This window comes from Sesamum indicum, linkage group LG4, assembly GCF_026168435.1.
Source record: "Sesamum indicum cultivar Baizhima isolate 11 linkage group LG4, ASM2616843v1, whole genome shotgun sequence".
Classification (NCBI taxonomy): Eukaryota; Viridiplantae; Streptophyta; class Magnoliopsida; order Lamiales; family Pedaliaceae; genus Sesamum; species Sesamum indicum.
The window spans coordinates 19,115,963-19,137,442 of NC_142660.1; the positions used below are offsets into that span (position 1 = coordinate 19,115,963).

At 33.9% G+C, this 21,480-nt stretch overlaps 2 protein-coding genes across 4 annotated transcripts; one reads left to right on the top strand and one right to left on the bottom strand.

The window, feature by feature from the left end:
• Positions 1 to 3,451: 3,451 nt before the first annotated feature.
• On the bottom strand, positions 3,452 to 10,274 carry LOC105161296 (S-adenosyl-L-methionine-dependent methyltransferases superfamily protein). 3 transcript variants are annotated; one of them, XM_088880132.1, is made up of 12 exons: positions 10,092 to 10,250; positions 9,867 to 9,945; positions 9,505 to 9,599; positions 8,991 to 9,023; positions 8,798 to 8,885; positions 8,599 to 8,708; positions 7,932 to 8,054; positions 7,742 to 7,834; positions 6,919 to 6,987; positions 6,415 to 6,503; positions 6,221 to 6,318; positions 3,452 to 3,845 (listed from the first exon to the last, which is right to left on the bottom strand). In XM_088880132.1, exons 2-12 carry the CDS (start codon positions 9,912 to 9,914, stop codon positions 3,687 to 3,689), a joined length of 1,005 nt encoding a protein of 334 aa, XP_088736258.1. In that variant the 5' UTR covers positions 9,915 to 9,945; positions 10,092 to 10,250; the 3' UTR covers positions 3,452 to 3,686. The 3 variants fall into 3 exon arrangements, with proteins under 3 accessions (XP_088736258.1, XP_088736257.1, XP_088736259.1); XM_088880131.1 differs by lacking the exon at positions 8,991 to 9,023 and having other exon boundaries at positions 8,798 to 8,869; positions 10,092 to 10,274; XM_088880133.1 differs by lacking the exon at positions 8,991 to 9,023.
• A 4,089-nt stretch (positions 10,275 to 14,363) lies between these two features.
• On the top strand, positions 14,364 to 16,572 carry LOC105161297 (3-oxoacyl-acyl-carrier synthase-like protein (Protein of unknown function DUF455)). Its single transcript, XM_011078937.3, has 4 exons — positions 14,364 to 14,730; positions 14,849 to 14,968; positions 15,538 to 15,768; positions 16,004 to 16,572. The coding sequence occupies exons 1-4, from the start codon at positions 14,536 to 14,538 to the stop codon at positions 16,388 to 16,390; spliced, it is 933 nt and encodes a 310-aa protein (XP_011077239.1). The 5' UTR covers positions 14,364 to 14,535; the 3' UTR covers positions 16,391 to 16,572.
• The last annotated feature ends 4,908 nt before the right edge of the window (positions 16,573 to 21,480 follow it).

The window sequence follows — 21,480 nt, forward strand, 5'->3', positions numbered from 1 at the left end:
GTCATTGTGCAGCCATAATTAATTATTATCCTCCACACTTTTTTACTTTTAACATAATAATTAGTCATTACCAAGAGTAATATTTCTTCTAATAAATTAAATCCACGGCAAACGATGGCCCCTCAAGACGTAACTCCTAGATCGCGTCATACGCCACAAATACAATTCACCCCCACCCTATGTCGTCCGATAACTTGGGGACGAATTTTAAAGGGTTAGATTTTCTTGAAAACACTATTGCATACGTAAGTAAATTATTCTGCAACGCTTCCTAAATCAAAAGTTACTGTCGTTTGGCTTTCTACCGCCAATTAAAGCACTATATTTTAAATTTTGTGTGGACCAAAATGCTCTCAAAATGCATCCGTCTCTTATATCACGTAAATGAAAAAATTGAACTTGTTCAAAAAGATAATGTTCACCAACTTGCACTGTAGCATTGATAGGAAAAGCAAAAGTGGTGGGGGTAAAGAGCAAAGAGGACAGATTAATTAATAAGTACTCTCCTGACCACTGTACGTTTGTATTAAATATATATTTTTCATTTATTGGCGTGAATTAATTTCGGTAGCTATACTGATTACTTTTGCAGTGGAAATATGAATGATAATGGAGTGGAGTTAGCATTCATCAAAAGAAAAAAAAAAAAAAATAGTGGGTTGAATTGGATGAAGAAAAATATAATAAAAGGGTACATAGCAATTTATTCCCCTGTAATATTAAAATTGAGCATATTACCCCTTTATAAAAAAAATATAGCAATTTATCTCTCTATACTTTTTTAAAATGAAGCAATTTACCTCCTTATAAAGGGAGGTAAATTGCTTCATTTTTAAAAATCATACGGATGTAAATTATTGTATTTTAAAAAATATAGGGAGGTAAATGCTATTTATTTATTTTTATTAGGAAGTAATTTGCTCATTTACGATATCACAAGGAGGTTCCTTGCATTTTTTCTTATAATAAAAATAGAGCTAAAAATATGTTGGAAAATTAAATACAAAAAGATGGTCTGAAAATAGATTAGATCACAATTGGATTATGCATTGAGAGCACTTTAGTTATTTTAGTCCGTAATTTTTATTTTTTTACGTTAGCATCCCTAAATTTTTAAGTTTTATTTTAAATTAGTCATTTTAGTCGCTCCCCAGCCAAAGTCTTGCCGAGATTTATTTATTTCTATATATGTATTTTTTATTTTAGTTCATTGAATTTAAAAAAAATATCATATTGGTCATTATTATGGTCGGGAATGTACCGTAGCTTCCCGCCTAAAATATTTGTCGTTGAGGCTTATTTAAAGGCTGCTCTCAAATATTTATCGTTGAGGCTTATTTAAAGGCTGCTCTCTTGATGGTCAGTAGCATACTGTGAGAAATTAAAAATACGAAAATTAAAAGTGGGAAAAATGTGTGTTGTTTATATGTTTTTGTGGAAATAAAACTTGGTACGTATTTTTCCAAGCAAAAAACTAAAATAAAAATGATAAAGAAACTTCTTAGGCCGTATCTTTTCCAATAAAAAAACGTTGCTCCTATCTATGCATCAGTCCAAGAGCTTCGCAACGTTTGCTAACTGCCACAAAACATGTAACAACTATTTTTATGACTTCCAATTTATCTCACATAAAGTTTCTCTCAATATTCTGTTGGGCATTAAAGGAGCAACTTCTTTTAAATAAACACCAATAACCAACAGTTTAGTGTTCGAATAAATAACCTGAAAATCAATTAGATTGACGATTTTCAAAATTAATCGTCAATATTTTTTAAAATAATATTATTATGATGAGTAAAGTAAATATTTATTAATGGCTTAAATATTTGTTGTGCTTACTATTTAGCATTGAACGATGTTTCAATATCAAACAAATGCCCACAAGTTGAATGATTAAACTTAAAGAGTTGGGCTGCGCATAGGCTGGCAACTATGGGACCAAGGGTCAATTTGAAACGTTCAAAGTCGAAAACTCAAGACTGGGTATTATAAGTGTATAGAGACTTAGACTAAATATTGCAATGTCGTTTTTCATCAGCGGGAGATGTAGGTCGTCTATGTAAGTCGAAATTTGCCTTCACCTAAAACATTCATATTTGTTACTGAACTTTCCGGCAAAAACTCACTGGGATTTCAATTTTTGAGTCAATTCTAATTTGAAATTTGCATTTTAGTCCCTAAATTTGAATTCTCTATCTTATTCTAAAAAAATTGAAATCTTGGTGACATTTTATCCGGAAGTTCACGAGGGATTGTAATGAAAAAGTTTAAATTTTAGGGACATTAAGGTTAGAAAATAAAGATAAGAGATTTAAGTGGTTCTAAATGCAAATTTACGCACTATTTTTGCTATTCTTTCAAATATTAATGAGTTTTAATTTCTTTTAATATGAAATTTTATTCTTTTTAAAAAAAAACATCTTGAATCTTTACATTAAATCCGAATGCTTTCGTCCACAATAACCGTGGGCCTCTAATTGCTTATTCTATAACTACATGTACATTTATACTAACTTATCAGCTTTTTAAAATATACATTAATTAATAAATTATTAATTTTTTTTAATTAATATAATGTAATGATTATATATTTTATTTTTATTTATAATACATTTTAAAGTAAGAAAAATTATCTATAACATACACGTAGAACGACGTACCATAATGGCTAGTGTCTAAAAGAATTTCACATTATCATTGAGCAAACTGTATATTAAGCAAATTATAACCACATTAATTAATGAATTAGCTTTAATTAAGAATTGATTAATTAGCTTAATCAAAAAAAATTATTAATCAGCTTAATAAAGTAGGAAACTCATATGCTGGATCAAACATGTGCTTAATCAAAGAATCGATAAACTTTAATTCAAGATAATTGGCACAATTTAATAATAATAATCCATATAAGAATAATAAAGGTAAGGGAATTCGGATTAATTACACCTGAATCCCCTCCTAAAATGTCAAATTATACTTTTTGCTAAGAAAATTGAAAATTACACTTATATATCCCTCTCGAATATAATCCACTTAGAATCACCACCTCTTGTCAATGTCTTGGACTAGACAGAAAATGCTGACATTTCATTAATTTTGTTTGGGTTAATTAACAGTCTTTCTGGGGGTATAAGTGTAATTTTTTCAATTTTTTGCGGAAGTACAATTTCGTATTTTTGAAAAGATCTAAGTATAACTAACCCAATATTCGAAAACAAATGTTGGTCAGCTCAAGAGAGCAAAAGATGGGGTGTCAATATCCTGAACAAAACTAGAGTGATGCGGTTAAGTTCTAATGTATAATCATACTCCATTGCTCCATCCCCAGAAGGCACAGAGAGTAACCCCTTGAACCAAATCCGTCACAAAAATACACGGGGAATAAGCGCCTCAAACAACTTACTAAACATGGCTAAGACACTTCATACAGGAATGATACACTAAACAGCACTAATCAGAAAGAACGATTCTCGTCAGCAAAGCCACAACAGTGGAAGCAAACTAAGGCAAGTTTATGAATGCTGAGACAATGTATAAGCATTCAATGAAATGTGTGGCACCAGAATTATGTAAATAACACATGTATATACAATCAGTAAATGTGTGAGTGGTTTTGATAAATATGAGAAATGTTAGTGGTTTTTAGAGGAACCAAGTCAAGACCTCACCGGTTCCCTTCTGCATGTTCAAAGAGCTTCTGGAAAGCGAAGCTCTGCTGGACCAGGACCTAATATGCCTTTCTGCTCGGTTATCTTACCCAGCCCTGAGCTTGGCTCTGGCTGCACATTCTTGTCATCTTCTCTCCAGCCAACCACTTGCCAATCTCTCTGTGGCATCAGAGGAGCCTGACTTGATCACAAGGCATCATATTAGTGCAAAATTGATATGTTATCCATTGTTGTAAAAACAATTTGAATATCAGTCAGGTGGATCCAAATTTGGAGAAGACCTTAGCAAACCCATTGCGGAAACTTGAAGAACAAGGTGAGTGAAATGTGTTATTAATAGCCCAGCACCAGAACTATCAACAGAAAGGAAATTCATAGATGCGACCATGAATACATACAACAATGCCAGCTGCATTCATTTCATAGAAAATTTGGCATTGGACAAATGCACAGCCAATTTATCATATTGTCTTTTTAGGGTGGTTACGTTCAGCTAAAACAGTCAGACTAAGGGAGTTGTGTAAATATTGTGCACTTCAATAGATCAATCACTTCATTATGTATGAAATTTCTTGACTACGCCAAGTGTTTCAATGCAAATTTTGAGAACGATGCCAAGTCAATAGAAGGACACATATTTTGCAGACATGGCATGATCCTCGCCATTTAGTTTAAGATATCTAGTCTAGTAAGTGTTTCCACATTATGTAGATGCCTGTGAATTAATAATTTTTTACAGCTTAGCGAATGAATAAAGGTCCAAGAGAGATATCCTATGCCGTAGCCATGAAAGTAAACATTCGGCCAAACTACTTAGAATATCAGGAAAGCATCGTTCTTACACCAAAACATTTGGCTGCATGGTGTGAGGGGACAACTACAAGAGAGATACCAACGCGAGGCATGAAAGTCTAGTACAGCTGATGATGAGTAAATAAAGGTGGAAACAGTTTAAGGATTTATGTCATTTTTTGGAATATAAAGCTTCAATAAAAGGGGAAGTCCCTGTGTCACAGGGGAGCACATTCTGACCTTAAGGACACATTGCTTCAATTACCAAGGATGATCCAAGATTTTCTTTCATTTTTCAAACATTTACATTGGATATCTTTTGCATGTCACAGTTTGTTCCTTGGTCAGTTTTAGTCACATCTTTATGTTAGTCAATTCTTTCCTGAATTCCCATTTAAAGCTGCAGGCAGTTCCATAGGTCATTATAACAAGTAGGCATACATATAACTGAATATCCAGAACAATACTTTTAAGTTCAGCTACAGATAAAAGATAAATATAATAACCCAGCCATCCAATGCACAAAAGCAGTGCTCTATCTCATCTAAGAGTAATAAACGAAACTGAATGCTTTCCTATGCTTGAAGTTTCCACTTTTTTCACATGTAATATCTCTTTTTCTTTGCCCAAAATCTTAAATGTGTGGAAGCCATGGAAAAGCGGAACATTTTGACTAAACACAATACATAATATAATTAACTGAAAATCAATTATAGAAAATAATCTATAAAATAATTATGTGGATTTTACATAATGACGAAAGATGCATAATTTTTCCTCTATGCTAATTATGTAAACTATGTACCAAGATTGTTGATCATTTAATATTTCCTTCTTGATATGTTGATTCTCTAACTCTTCTTTCTAAGTTTTCAACTTTTCCTTATCCTAGAACTTTCTGGTGAGTCCTTATCTTCAACTATGATTGCAGCTGCGACTTCTATTGGTAATGGTTCTTTATGAGATTGACTTCTTTCCTCGTCTTCTTTCTTTTTCTTCCAGATATAAGATTGTTCATCTAGACCTTTTGCAGTATCTTGTGAACTAATTTTTCTTTCCTTGTCTTGTTCCATGTCTTTGATACTGAAGATGGTAAGTTAAAAGAGTTCATCATAAAAGCAACAGATGTACTATAAGTGCAAAATACCCTCTGACTGACTCTTGATAGGAACAAGTACAATGTCCGGTTTGAGGCATAGTTTGGATTTCTATAGTTAAGAGTGCTATATATATAAGTCCTTTCTGATTTGGATTCGTAAAACCATAATCTTACGAGGAAAATTGGATTTCATGGTGACATAAGATAGCTGCTTTAGTGTGAATCCACACTGTTGCTACTAAAAGTTATATGATCTATGATTTCCATAGCATTATTGCCTGTTGTTTCCTTTTGTCTGGAGTTTCTTATCTTTTCCTCCCAAGAATTTGGGGATTCTAAATGTCATTTTTACTCTCATTAAGGTTTTCCAGGTACATATTGAACTTATCCCTCCTTTTTTTTATATATATTTCAAAAAAAAAAAAAGAAGAAGACTCAGAGAAATTAAATGTCAAAGAATAATGGAGGAATCCGAATGAGCAGTATATAAGCTTCTGAAATCAAATCTTTCCTACTACAGAAGCAATAGTATGCCAATCTATGATTAAAATGCTTTTGGGAAAGAACCACATGGACAGCTACTCAGTTAGTGATGGAACTAATTGCTGCCAAAATTAAAGTTCCCTTATTATGATGCGCTTCTTAGTGTCACAAAACTTGCCTCATCGTGATTGTGGCTTGCATCTTCCAACAATGGCGTCATGAGAGGAGGGGCAATATCTGGATCTGGTTTTTGAAAGATGAATGTGGTGTATAGACCTGCAACAGGGGTGACTTAGTATGCATCCAGAGTATTGCAATGCAGAAAACTCATCAATTCTAAAGAAATAATGAGCAGGATTAAGGAAAAATCACCTAAAACATCGTATGATCTCTGAAGAAGTCTTCCCCTTTGATCAACAAGATTATGACCAGCATCCATGAGCATTCCTGCCAATTGCGCTCTTAAGAGACAAGTTAAAAAAGGTGAGCAGTCTAACTGATATAATAGACCAGAATCATGCAGTAAATCAGGTAACGCAAAGCTTTGGTAAAGATTTCAGAACACTCATCGAATTCATTATTTTCAGTTAAAAGATGTCCAAAGGTTGAATACAAAAAGAAGTCCATGAAGGAAACCACAAAAGAGCTTTCCTAAATGATCTCTGCCAATAAAAAAGAATTTTGGAAAAAGAATTCTCCAGCCAATGTGCCAGAGTTTATATTTAGAAATATATTTCCAACTTCAACTGCATATAACAATCTGGGTATGAGGCTACAACAACACAATGTTGCCAAATTAGAAGAGTATATTGCAATTACCTAGCAAGTAAACAACACATGGGAAGAAGATAAGATGCAAATGAAGAAAAATCTCACCTATTGTCATCATAAAATTCAGTCAAGTTTTGTATCTCCACGTACTCAAGACCAGCCTCTCTAGCTAACCTGCAGGGCATAATTATCAATCTGATAATAGAACTTGAAATTTGTAAAAAGATGGAATGTCAATTCCAAAGTAATAGTTAGGAATGAAATAATAAGTGGAGTCATGCATACTATACATGTGCTAAACATATAATATAAATTATATGATTATACAAATACAACTTTAATATAAATTTTTAATTAAGAACTCATATTCTTTTAACTATAATATTATAATACAACTTTCATATAAATATTTAATCAATCATTAACCTTATAATTGTCTTCATCTTTTCATATTTGGTCATAGTTTGGGTTAGAGTGAAAGAATAACAAATATTACAGAATATGAAAATTAAATAAATTATACAAAAAGATTCAGAATAGATTTGACAATATTATTTTATTTAAATTTTGGCCCCCAATTTTTTTATTTAATAAAAAAGCATGAAGTATCCAGTCATATGCAAATGTACCGGATACTCCTCCAGCTGTGCAGTACCCAAGTAGAGTATGTCACATGAACACCTAGCCCTCCTTAGAGCCTTTAGATGCAGAGAAGTTCGCTCAGGTTGTGAAAACATGACTTGAATAATATCAGGCATCAAGATTTGTCGTATCCTAATTTAGATATCTTCATTTTAGAAACTTAAACCAACAAGCTTAGGGTAGCTAAATGAACCCTAGAGATGCGTTTACAGCAGATCACAAATGGAGAAAAGAGAATGCTAACCATCTTATTTGATACTAGAAACTCATAAGAAAAAATATCAACCTGATCAAGCTCGGGAAATGTACCAGGCAATGAGTTTCAGCAGACATGTCACCCGCAAATTTCAGCTGGTACTTTTTACCAAAAAACGGAAACCTTGAAAACATTTGAGTATATATTAGGGAGATCAAATCTCATAATAAAATATGAAAAGAAATGGAGCATAAGATATTGTATAGTATTCCATACATACTTCTCTTCCTCAACTTCAAAAGTGATCATGTAGCTCTCAGATCTAATGCAGTTTGGAAAGATGTTGGGCTTCATTCCAGCACTCTTATTGTGGTATGCTTCAACATTTTTCTGGTACTTAGACCTAGAAATAGGAAGCCACAACTCAAGAAAACCTTTGAAGTCTGAACACGTGAGGCAGCATGTACAAAGCGATAAACCGTTTCCCTCAACAATGCATGACACAGGATCTTATGATGTAACTTAGGAGAGAGGAATGTTATATTCAACACAGGACTGCTGATAATAAGATTACATACAAATGATAATAACTGCATAAAAATATGGAGGGAAGCTAGGCAAACTTCTTGTATTATATTTTACACTAATAAACATAGCACTCCATTAGATGGCAGTAAAGCACATGGCTAAAAACGGTAAATAAAGTTAGTACAAAAGTAGATCTTTCATGCAGTAGAAAATACACTAGAGACTATTGACTATCAATTGAAAACTACAATGACATTATGAACCTATTAATGCCAATCAGGTTGACACTCAGAACTCTAATATCCATAAAGCTAAGAAATATAAGGGTTTACAACAAAAGGCAGTATACACATCGAAATATGCTGGAGAAGAGTACATATGTTAAGAAAACAACAAATTCTCACAATTTATCTTCATACCATATTGTAGATGAGTCCGGAGTAATACCAAGAAAATAACCTCCGGGCTTCAGCAGAGATGAGACGTTATGCAACAGTCTCCTGACTTTCTCCTCAGTTTCAACACATAACTGGCAACACATGGATATAAAGGTTTATATCTATTGTTGTCTTTAAGCACATAGAGAAAGGAGAAACACAGATGGAAAAGATCTCCTACCGGCAAATGCTGCATGCAGAAAACAATATCAGCCTGGTTTTCCTTGTTCTTCCAGTACAAGTCTACCTCTTCCTGTAAAGACATAATTCTATCACATAGTGAAAAGAGAATAATCAATATAAAAAGCAAACAAGCCCAAAAAACAAAGATATGCTGGGCAGTAAGAATTAAAAGCTCAAAAATGATCACGTACAATTCAAACCAGTTGGAAATAGAATTGACCACACTGAAAGCAAACCAAAAAGAGAAAAAGTGAGCAATTGATATGGATGGAGGAGGGGAAACAAGTTCATCAGGAATATAAAAAATTTTATACTTGCAATCTGTTTTTTAGAAAACCAAAATGAGCTTCTATAACCTCTATGTGTAACATTAAAAGCATTTATTGTAGATTGTGTTCCCCTCTTACGCCCTCAAACAAAAGCACCTCCTTTTGTCCTTTTGATAAGGAAGAAAGTCGTACTCCTAAGTTCTAATAAAGAAATTTCATCCCCTTCCATTCCAGGATCAATCCCAGAATTTTTCTACATCAGCAATAAATTACTTAACAACACCACTCTTTTTTCTCTTATTGCAAATAAGCAAGATAATCTCTTCATGCAGAATTCAACTCATTCAAAAGAAAGACATTCCAGATTGACAGTTTCAGGGACAGATACAGGAAAGTACAGATAATATCAGTATATGGAAAAGTTTATAGGGCTCACAATGCAAGGATCAAATTCGAGAAACTCGGAAGTGTAAGCCTTGCGTCGACTCTCCCATGCTTCCCGCACTTCACTAACTCCAGACGTAGCCACATCTGCGAAGTGAAATAACACATCTTATACTAAAAAACAATCCTCGTTTAACACATTAAACTGAAAGGAAAAACAACAAAATTATACAAGCCCATGTATATAGAGTAACAACATTGAACAATTAAACAATCCATGAAGAGTCAAAATGATAAGAAAATTTACTCTTCTAGAGCTTCCCTTCAAACACCTCTGACCCAACAAAAAGAACAGACACACAAGAATTAGAAAAGAAAACATTTGGAAAAATAAAGAGAGGTTCATCAAATTACCAATGCCAATGTAGTGACCAATCTGAGCTTCATCCCACTTTGCCTCATCTGGCACTTTCCCACAATACAAATCACACACCTATCCAAAACCCATACATAATCAGACACAAAAAGATTAAAAAAAACCTCTGTCTGCAAGAAGAGCGTATCGATGTAATTATTCAAAAATTAACCAAACGAGAGAGACAGAGAGAGAGAGAGAGATGATAAGGGAAAATGGGTTACGGTGGCGTAAGGGGAGACGAAGATGTTGATGAGGGCAGTTTTCACGAACTCGATTAGACGATGGTGGATCGACTCCGTCGGCCGGGGAGGTGGGAACGAGCTCAGCATCGTTATCTTTGAAATCTCTAAAACCCCATCAGCTGCACCTGCACTAGAGAACTGACAGTAGGAGGGAAAGTTTTTCCAGGGGCCAAAATATTACTAAATAAGGCCCACTATTTTGGAGAAATTGTGTATCAACCCCAAGTTGTTTATCCGAACATTGCAATTGTAATTATTTTCATGTATATTAGTCTCAATACATTATACTAAATGCGATGGCATGCAGTATCTGTGCGCATAATTTTTAATAATATTTTTATTTTATTTTCATAATTTACCATTTTATATTAAAATTTGTCATTATTTTACAACCTCACATACAAAAATTATCTGTTATTCTTTTTATGCATTATTTATCAATACATATTTTATTCAAATTAATTTAAAAATTGATACTTTATACAATATATGTTATATTGATAAAGTTGATTATATATATATAAAATAAATACTAATATGTTATTTCAATTTTGATTAACAATAAGTTTAAACAAAATAGGAGTAAATTTAACTTTTGAGAGTACACGTAATTGCATAGAATTAAATTTCTAAAGGAACTTGATTGAGTAGTTAATTTAACATTAGTTATGAAGTTGAATGGTACTTTGATATTATAATAATTTAATGTAGTAGTATTAAGACTACCATTGTGAGTCTAATAAACTGTCCTCCCTTTATAATAGTATAGATTTATACATGCATATTTAGGGGTGCAAGATAAGCTGAGCAAGCTCGCAAGGGTTCGATTTCGAGCTCAACTCAAGCTCTAGCTTTTCGATAGAGAAGGAGGATGAAACTTGTAATTGTTCCAGCCGCCCACAAGTTGAATTGACGAAGTTGAAGAAGAAGGTGGTTGAAGCGCATGTCGTACAGAGTACTTGGTGAAAATGGAGGGATGCGACAACGAGGAAAATACTTGGGAGTGGGTGACAGACCTTAAGGCATTCCAACCTCTAGTCAAAGCCTACTATGCTTCCCTTACTCCTAGGATGTCACCATCTCAGGTGGGGGAAAATGTCAAGGGTAACCCACACTCTAGGCACCCTTGACGCACATTGGGCCACATAACTGCTCAATCAGGCAGACCACTAATCTTCGCAGGCAGATACTGGACTCGGCAGTCTTAGAGTTTTAGGCATAGGTATTTTATCTTGTACACTTGTAAAAACTTATGTTTATTCATGGGAGACTTTGTGTCTCTTGAGGTGCGAATTTCAACTTTTTTTAGTATCTAGTGTTCTAAATAGAAAAAATCTTTTTAAGACTATTACAGATATGAATAAGTTTTCGAAGCTTTGTGTAGTTTGCATGCTAGTGTCCCCCTCGATCCCCTTGATCTTGCATCGTTGTACAATGTTTATTTGTTTTTTGATATCAATGAAATTTACATTCTGAAATTACGCTCAATTTACTGCTTTTGTACTTTACCTTGCTTGCTTGTGTTGATGTTGTTGAATTTTTTGTATTGCTATTCTTGTCAGCGCTTATGCGAGTGTCAATAGAAATTCTATTATTGTTGTTGTATAGCGAAAGTAGTCATTTACTGCGAACTACTAGCTACACAGTGCCCTTTTTCCCGTATTGCAAAAGGCACCCAGTGAGACCACAACCGGGTGTTCCTCCTCAATCGAAACCCAAAGGAAAAGGGACTTGGGTCTGCCTATAAATAGCAGATCTCTTCCTTCGAAATGGGTACCTTTACTTTACACTCAAATACAAAATTACAATTTATCTATTGTTTCTCTTAATTTATTTAACTACCTTTTGATCTAATCCAATTATTGACTTATCATAGTGCTAATATTTATTTTGTAGGTTCCACCTTATAAAACTTGCAAAAAGGTCCAAGGATCTCATCCATCAACTTCTTGGATCTGGGCATTTCTAGTCGCATCAAATATAATACAATACACATAAAGTTACAAAAATTAATTAAAAGAAAAGGAAATGATCAATATGATGTATATCAATATTATATACATACCAAATATTAGGGGGTGCAAGTCAAGTAGACTCAGCTCGCTTTCAAGCTCGACTCGAGCTCTATTACTTCTGCTTGCGAGGTTTTTGTCTTTTTTAAATATTTTTATTTTTAAGTATATTTATATACTTAACTACACAGTTAATATTATATTATGTTCGTACTCAAAATTCAACATATGTTAATATTCTTATCAATATCTCATATTTTAATTTGAGATAATAATAAGACATGATATTTTTATTTATATTATCTAATATGTATCTAAAAGTAAGATTACTAAATAATTTAGTATGTTTTTATATTGAGCTTGGTAAATAATTTTGTTAGTTTAATTCATATGAATTTTATTGTTATGTTCATGCTATTAAAAAAAATATAGAATTGGTGAATAAAAAATTGAATATTATGACTAATGTAGCTATAAAGATACATTCTCTATTAAAGAAGAAAGCAAAATTAAACTAAATTGAATATTATGACTAATGTACAGTACAACAGAGTGCTCGTCAGTTGGTTTTTCCCTCGACAGGTCAAGGAATACACCATAATCTATATAATGCACTTGTACTAACAGAATTAGCTAAGTTAATGCTAAGGATACTCTGCCTCACATCATCCACGATTAAGGTAGTTTGAAAAATTGTGGTGTTTGTTTATGCCTGATTTTGTTCAGTTAATTTTTAATTGTTGTGTGTTGAGCCTAGAAATTTGGTGGATTTTTATGTTTACTGGTCAATTTTTAAATGAGTCCACTAGGAAAAATATTATTTAATTTAAACTTATGAAAGTTGAGCATGTTGTTTTCTATTCAATTTTATTGTACTTAATTTCTATTGCATAAAAAAAGTTCATAATATGGTCTTGTTTGCAACAATAAAAACCACTACATTAAGCATAAACATCGTCTTACACTAAATCATTTCACTTAAATATTTCAACAATGATTCAAACCAAAATAGATATAAGTAATGTTGGAGAGAAATTCAAAAAAAAAAAAAAAAGAGAGAGAGGATAAATTGCATAACACCCCCTATATTTTGTTGAAATAGTGCGAAATTTTCTTGTATTATTTTTATAGGCAAAAACCTCCTTTACTATTGAAAATATAGCAAAATACCCCATTTCTGTTAGATTTTTAACGAAAAGTGTTGTAGACGAGTGGGTTGTGTTGAATTTGATTTTTCAAATGCAAAAACTCAAAATTTGAAGGCGAAATTACTCCTCATCATGACCATTATTTTCATGCAATTACACATCCGGTTTTTTGACCAAAAATTGGCTGTTTTATTTGGCCAAATTAAGGCCTTTATGGCTGATTTCATTACTCTCTTTATGGTTGGCTTTTTGGCATGCCCATGCCATTTTTCACTTGAAACACACAACACAAAAAGAGCTAACAACAATTCTAGTTGTTGAGATTTTCTCCCCCTTCTCTCTCGGCCTCTATAGTTTTCTTTTTTTAAAGATTTGAGCTGTAAAGTTTGATTATGAGCTTCTGAGTGTTTGATCGAGGTGTTTGATCGAGGTGTTATTCGGTATGGTGCTAAAACCGAAAGAACTATAACCGTCTTATCCTAGGAGAAATTACGTTGAATCCGGTGCACTACTGGTACGGGGCGTATATTTTCTTAGAGACAAGCAGTATTATGCAATTCGGTAAAATTAACGACTTCAATTGAACTGAGAATTGTTGTAAGTTTTCAATTTATATTTCTAGTCATAAATAGCGTTCCTAATTGCTTTGTGTTACTTGTTCCAATATAGCTTTATTTGCTTTTGATTTCTAAATCCGATTGTAATATTTCAAAACATCATTTCGATTGATTGAAACCAAATATTTTTGCAACAGGTTGTGCAACTTGGCCATGTTTCTAGCCATTTTTAGTGTTACTTCTAGTGTGCAATAGGGAGGTTTTAAGTATTTTTGGAGAATAAAAGGGTTAAATTGAAGTTTAGCCTATATAAATACATTTATATATATTTTGAAAAAATATGAATAACCAAAATTTAAGTTAATATAATACTCTTTTAAGTCTCAAAATAAAATAAAATATTTAAAACTATAAGTTTGGAATAGTATAATAATAGAGTGTATATATATAAAATGAAAATTATATCTAAAATCAAGAAATATAAAGGCGCAAAAACTACAAATACTGAAAATAATGGGGGCTTAAACATAAATTACATAAAATATTCTCCCCTACAAAATGCTCCTATTTTCCAAGATTGCATGAGCACTGAGAGTACTGCATGTTCATTCTCACTTCTCTCTAAGATCTTTCACATATATACTTGGTATTCCGTATCTTCTTCATCTCTTCAGCGTGAGAATCAAAGTAAGCAACAGAGGAAGTAATGAGCAGCAGCAGCGGCGTTGCGGAGGAGAGTCTGGTGGAAGCTGCGCTGAGAGTGCTGAACACCGCGGACCCATTTGAGAAAGCTCGGCTTGGCGATGAAGTTGCAAACAAATGGCTGCAAGGACATATCACTCGCGCCTATGATGCTTCTGTGGATATATCTGTACCGGCTCGCCCTGCCCGGCTCGCCAATGTAAGATAAAACGATTGTCGCATTCTGTTTACCTGATAAGTGTTCGACCAAACGCCGCAGCGAATTCTTTTGTTGTAGACAAATATATATATTTGTATATAATTTGTTCTGTGTACAGGTGAAGCTCGTGTCTCCTAGTGAGATGCCAAAGCTGGGAAAGGCTGGGAGTTTACAGAGTAGACAAGCTCTTGTGCACAGTCTTGTGCATACTGAAAGTTGGGCCATTGACTTATCTTGGGTACTTGTTTACTTCATTTTTGCGTTGCTGTTCTTCATTTTCTTTTTCTCCTTCTTCCATTCATTCCCATGTTTCTTACTGTATGGATTATGGAAGTGATATGAATTGCTTGATGAATGAGCTTTATTTTTTATTTTAAGTTGAAGAAAAAATTCTGGTTGTTGTTTAAGGAATTGAAAGATTTGCATGGTTCTTAAAGAATAGAATTTGGGATATAGGATTTTTATAATAAATTTATTATCCAGTTCAGGGGAGACATTGATCTGGTACAAGAAAATTCTTGAAGGAAAAAAGTAAATAATCTAGCTTAAATGGGGTACTAAAAGCAAGGTTTTAAGGTCATCCGGTTAATTTCCCAAAGGGGTAGGTCAACTATTCAAGGCTGAATAGTGTTTGTGTTATCTAGACGTTACTTATTATGCGTTGGCTTCTCGAGATCTTCAAAAGCAAACTGCTTCTGTGTTTTGATCTTCGTCTTTCTATTCAACTAAGCAATACACAATCATTTCTTTATGCTTTCATTTTTTCCTGCATCGTCCTAATGCAGTCCCTCCATTATGTTTCCGTAGGATATAATTGCTCGGTTTGGCAGGCAAGAGTCCATGCCAAGAGATTTTTTCACAGATTTTGTGAAAGTGGCACAAGATGAAGGCCGGCACTTCACCCTGCTTGCAGAGCGACTTAAGGAACTAGGATCTTTCTATGGAGCGCTGCCTGCTCATGATGGTCTCTGGGATTCAGCTACTGCTACTTCAAAGGATCTGTTGGCACGTTTGGCAATTGAACATTGTGTTCATGAGGTAGTTATTTCTCACGGAAAAAGGATATTAAAAGAATTTTGAGGGTAGAATGTGGTTGAGCAGGATCCTATTTGAGTTTCAATTATTCCATTTGACTTATTGCAAGTGATTGTCATTGAGTACCAATCATACCCAGGCTTGAGAAGATCATGAAAGGCCTCCTTAACTTCTGCCTATATTGTTATGACTCTCACTTGTTTCTTGTTTAGTAATGACCTCACTTATCGGTTGTCAGGCTAGAGGACTTGATGTGCTGCCGACAACCATATCACGTTTCCGGAAAGGAGGTGATGACAAAACGGCCGAGTTATTGGAGAAAGTTGTTTACCCAGAAGAAATTACTCATTGTGCCACTGGAGTCAAGTGGTTTAAGTATCTCTGTCTGAGGTCAAAAAGTCCACTAATGGCTTCTGATTCCCTGGTCTCCAAGGAAAGTGAACCTGAAGAAGCTGAAATTATTAGTAAGATGCATGATGAAGTAATTCAAAAGTTTCATGCAAGCGTGAGGGTGTTCTTCCGTGGACCGCTTAAGCCACCTTTCAATGAGGCAGCAAGAAGTGCTGCTGGATTCGGACCTCAATGGTATGAACCTCTTGCTGTCAAAGACGGTTCTGCAGAATGAGAGCTCTCCCGTACCAGATTTGTTGTCTTTGTTGTTATACAGAAAATACGAAGAGAAAATGATCAAACAAGCCATGACTGTGTTTGTTTTCTGTTTTTGTTTATTTTAAATTTTAATTTGAATTATAAATTTAAGTTATTTTATATTTTTCACTTATTTTATATAAAATATTTAGTACTATATATCTTTTGGATATACTTATTTATTTCTTACTTATAAACAGGTTTAATTTAAAGAGATAAAATCTTGATTGTTGGTTTTAACCAATTAAGATCCTACAGTTCATGATTAAGGATATTAATTATCTAATTAAAAAAATAAAAAGAAAACTTAAAATGGGTACATATCATGCACTCATCAAATTAAGGGGGGTATTTTGTCTATTTAATTTTTTATAGGATTTTTTTTGCTAATTTATTTATTATAGAGGGGTTTTTTTAATATTCTTTTTAGAACACAAGGAATAAATTGCTTTTTACCCTATTAATAATTAAAGCAAAATCTAGATTCCATGCTACCTTCGTATAAGTACAAATCTAGAAATCTTTATATGTGTATATTTGTCCAATATAGGGTAAAACTCATTTTAGTACCCGACATTTAACTTTAACTTTAAAATAGTCCCCGTCTTTTCAACTCATTTTAAGTTAGTCCCTTTGATGGGTGATTTTTCTATATTACCCCTATCAATTCTTTTTAGAGAATACTTTTAGTGCTCCACTTTTCTTTTTTTAGTGCGATTTGGTCCCTCATACATTAGCTTAGAAAATAATTATTATTTTAATTGGAAAAAATTATTATTGCATAATTATTTAGATGTTTATGCAAGTTTAATTATTTTAAATTTTAGGAACTACTTATTTTTTAAAAAATATAAATATTAATTGAATAAATAAAAGTATTAAAAGAGTAGATGAAAGTTATGAGAAATTGCTGGAAAGCAGGGGGAGAGAAGAAAAAGAGAAATAGAAGTTGAGAAGGTGAAAAATACAAATTAATAAAATAATTTTTTAAAAAAAATAGAGCAAATAAAAAATATTGAAAACAACAAAATGGTAATCTTCAATTATATAAAAGTATAGATAATAATTTGGTTAATGACATATCAACATAATTGTCATGGGTTTATACATTGAACTTATTGAATTTGTTGAATAAATGGCCCATGACCTTTTGGAAGGCCCAACTTAAGTCCAACTATTCACTGGATGGCTCGGCCCATTTTCAGTCACAGCACACTAATTTGCTTGGTCCACTCTGTACCTGAACCAGTTACCTGGTATATCCAAAACCCTAACCCTGTTCCCCATTTCTCTCTTGCGTCGCTTCTATTTTTCTATTTTCCCTGTTTCTTCGCGACCTTGTTTCAATGTCATTGGAAACCTGCCACCACCTTTCAGTTCTCACTCCTTACATATCTCTTCTCTATAAAGCCATCCATGGCTTTTGAGCTCTGTCAACTGACTAATATCCCCCTCTATTTCTACTTCGATATTTGTTCTTTGTGAACTCTTTCTGAGAAAGAAACCTCACTGGTTTCTTGTGTGGGTCTTGGTAATCATGGTTCTTAAGGGTGACTGTTATTGGGTTTTTCGAGTACAACATGTGATTATCAGATGGTTTCTCCCTCAATCCAAGAGATATGCCATAATCTATACAATGCTCGTGTACTGACTGATGATGCTAAATTACCGCTAAGAATCCGCTATCTGACATCATCGGTGATCAGGTTACTCAGAGTGTCCGGTGTCCGCTCAGTGTGTTCAAATATCCTCAAGTTCCTCTCCCTCCATATGTGGTAGATACATGCTGCAAGTAGTGTACGGTAAGCGATATTAACAATGTGCTTTCCTCTCCATTTCCTCCTCGCCCACTCAATATCTGTAGCCCAATTCCTGTTGTGCCAGTGAAATTGAATATGTCTGCGTATCTCTATAATGCACTGTCGACTAAATCTGCATCGGAAGAATAAGTGTGAGTGAGATTCTGTAGCTCTCTCATCACATAAGATGCATGCCTCAAGGTAAGAGAGCCATGGTTTATCCATGGTGGATAATTTGCCAAGAATAAATGAATAAATGTCGAGGGATCTTCAAGAAGCCCGAAAGTAGTGAAGACCAACCTACTTTCGGCTCAGTGGGGTCAAATAATCGGTAGAGGGACTGAGTAGTAGGTTGTCCTCCATCATATCTCCAAACCACCCGATCCTCACCTCCAACTATAACCGGAAAATTATGTGTGATCTCCAAGCATTCGAAATCCGTGATGAGAGGCCAATGCCACTCTCCTGCTGAAATCACCAAACTGAGTTTTGCTGATTTTTCAAGACCAAGATGGCGTGGACCGCGAGGAAACCGCTCGATAAGTGGTCCCAAAGGATGCCACGGGTCCTGCCAAATATAAAATCTCTCTCCAGTGCCTATCTGGTAGTCCACGATAGAGCGGAGAAAAGGACGAAGCCTGAGCATTTTCCGCCATCCCCAAGATCCTCCATGCTTAGTGACTGTCCAAATCGATGTGTCCCGTAATTGGCCCTGGTAAAGCCACTGAACCCAGATGGATATCCCGTCACACCGGATGACATCACATAATTTCTTACTCATTAATACATGATTTAAGATAGATAAGTCCTTGAATCCAAGTCTCCCCTCATCCGCCGGTCGACACACATCTTTCAAGGCTACCTTGGTGTAGCCACTAGATGTCGTACCCTTCCATAAAAAAGTCCTCAGCCTCTTCTCAATTTCATTGATAACTTTCTTAGAAAGTATGAACGCAGATGCCCAATATAAGCTCAAAGTCGAAAGCATGGATTTGATGATTTGTACCTGCCCCGCATATGATAAAGAGATCCCTTCCCATCCAGTAATTCGTGCATCAATTTTTGAAATAAGTGGTTGACAGTCAAAGATTGACAGTTTAGAAGAGATTAAGGGAAGACCCAGATACCTCATTGGAAGGTGCCCCTCCTAGAAACCCAAAATTTCCAACATCTGGTCCTTCACTACTTGTGCCGAACGGCTGATGATTAAGTGGCTTTTTTGAACGTTCAATCGAAGGCCCGACAATTCCACAAACCAATCCAATCCTTCCTTGAAGACTCTGGTTGAGTCACAATCAGCTCTGCAGAATAGGAGAAGGTCGTCTGCAAATCCCAACTGGAAGACCTTAGAATTCTCACACTTCCAATGGTAGGTGAATAGCATGTTCTGCTCAATCCGTTGTAGGAAATGTAGATGTAAAGCTTCCATAATAAGGACAAACAGATAAGGAGATAGGGGGTCTCCCTGTCGTAGTCCTCTCGCTCCTGTAAAGAATCCATGAGGCTTTCCATTGAGATCGATCGAGTATGATGTTGTGGAAACACACTCCTTGATCCACCTTGTGAACATAGGTGGGGATCTGAATAACTACAGCACTGCTAATAGGAAGTCCCACTCCACCGTGTCATAGGCCTTCCTTATATCCACTTTAAGCGCGCATATGGGAGATAGACGCATCTGATTATAGCCCGAGAACAATTCCTGGGCTAACATAATGTTGTCCCCAATGCTTCTTCCCGGAATAAATGTTGTCTGGCAGGGGCTAATAATCTTGTCCAGCAGCACACTAAGTCTTTGAACAAGTAGTTTCGCAATGATCTTGTATAAAACATTGCAGCAAGAGATCGGTCTAAAATCATTAACCGACATTGGAGTGTGTACCTTTGGGATCAGATTGTTTATCAATTTACTATATTAACTATACAAAAATTTGCACTTTAGATTTATAACTATTTTTCAATCAAATTTTTTTTATCACATGTGATATTTAAGAATTATATAATATGATATTTTTTACATATGCACATCATGTGATGTCTTTTCAGTAAAAAAAAAAAAAAACAATCGTCTATAGTAAAATTGCAAATTTCGCAAAGTTGAGATAGTAAGTTGATACAAAAAAGAATTTCGATACAAAGTACATGAATATATTCGAACTATATTTTTGGGTAAATTGTATTTTGCCATTCGAACTATACTCGTTTTATACATTCATCGAAACTTCTTTCTATATCTACTTACCATTTCAACTTTGAAAAATTTACACTTTACCATATATGACTTTTTTGTTGATTTTTGTTGAAAAAATATCACATGCTGTGCATATATGAAAAATATACATCGCATAATCCTTAAATCACATGTGAACATGTGGTGATTTTGTGACAAAAAACTATGACAAAGTGAAAAATTTCATAAAGTTGAAATAATAATTGTCAAAAAGAAAAATTTAAACAAACAAAGTGTATAAACGAATGTAGCTTGGATGATAAAATACAATTAACCTTGTATATTTAGGGATAAATTATAATGACATTTCTTGAAATTAAATTTAAATACATAAATATGTTTTATTTTGTGTAAAATTACAAATACATCTTTTCAGAATGTTAGTGTACTATATTATAGAGAGTGTTTATGTAAACTTTTCTTACTGAATGTGAATGTATTTATAATTGAACTATAATCTCCTGGGGAGTAATTTGATTCTAACCTCACGGAATGGAATTGAAAAAGGTACGAAATATTTAAATATTTAGACCTAAATGGATATTAATGTAATTTACACTGTATACAATCCAGTAACATTTTTCCTTTATGATAGGAACAAAAAATAATAAATCTCAAATAATTCTTCTTATTTGATATTGTAAGCTGAAAAATTACTGCGGTCCTCTTTGTTCAATCATTACCTAGATATACATACATACATATATATATACATATACAATATTTTTTTTTTTTAAACTCAAATATAGTACTAATACAAAAACATAAAACACTACACAAACAAGAAATGATATTTATGACGTTTTCTATCCTCCAAAATTCTAAAACCAAACCTCTGCCTTCAATTTATCCATTTGAACTAAACTAAACATCCAACAAATTCTACACTACATTGTTTTCAGCAAATGACCACTGAAAACTAATATATGCAAACAAGCCTCGACTTTCATGGGCTTGCTACAAGTTCTTCAGAAAGCCTGGGTACATTCTAAATTATGAACAGCTTTAATGGAGATAAAATTAACAGCAAAAAGACAA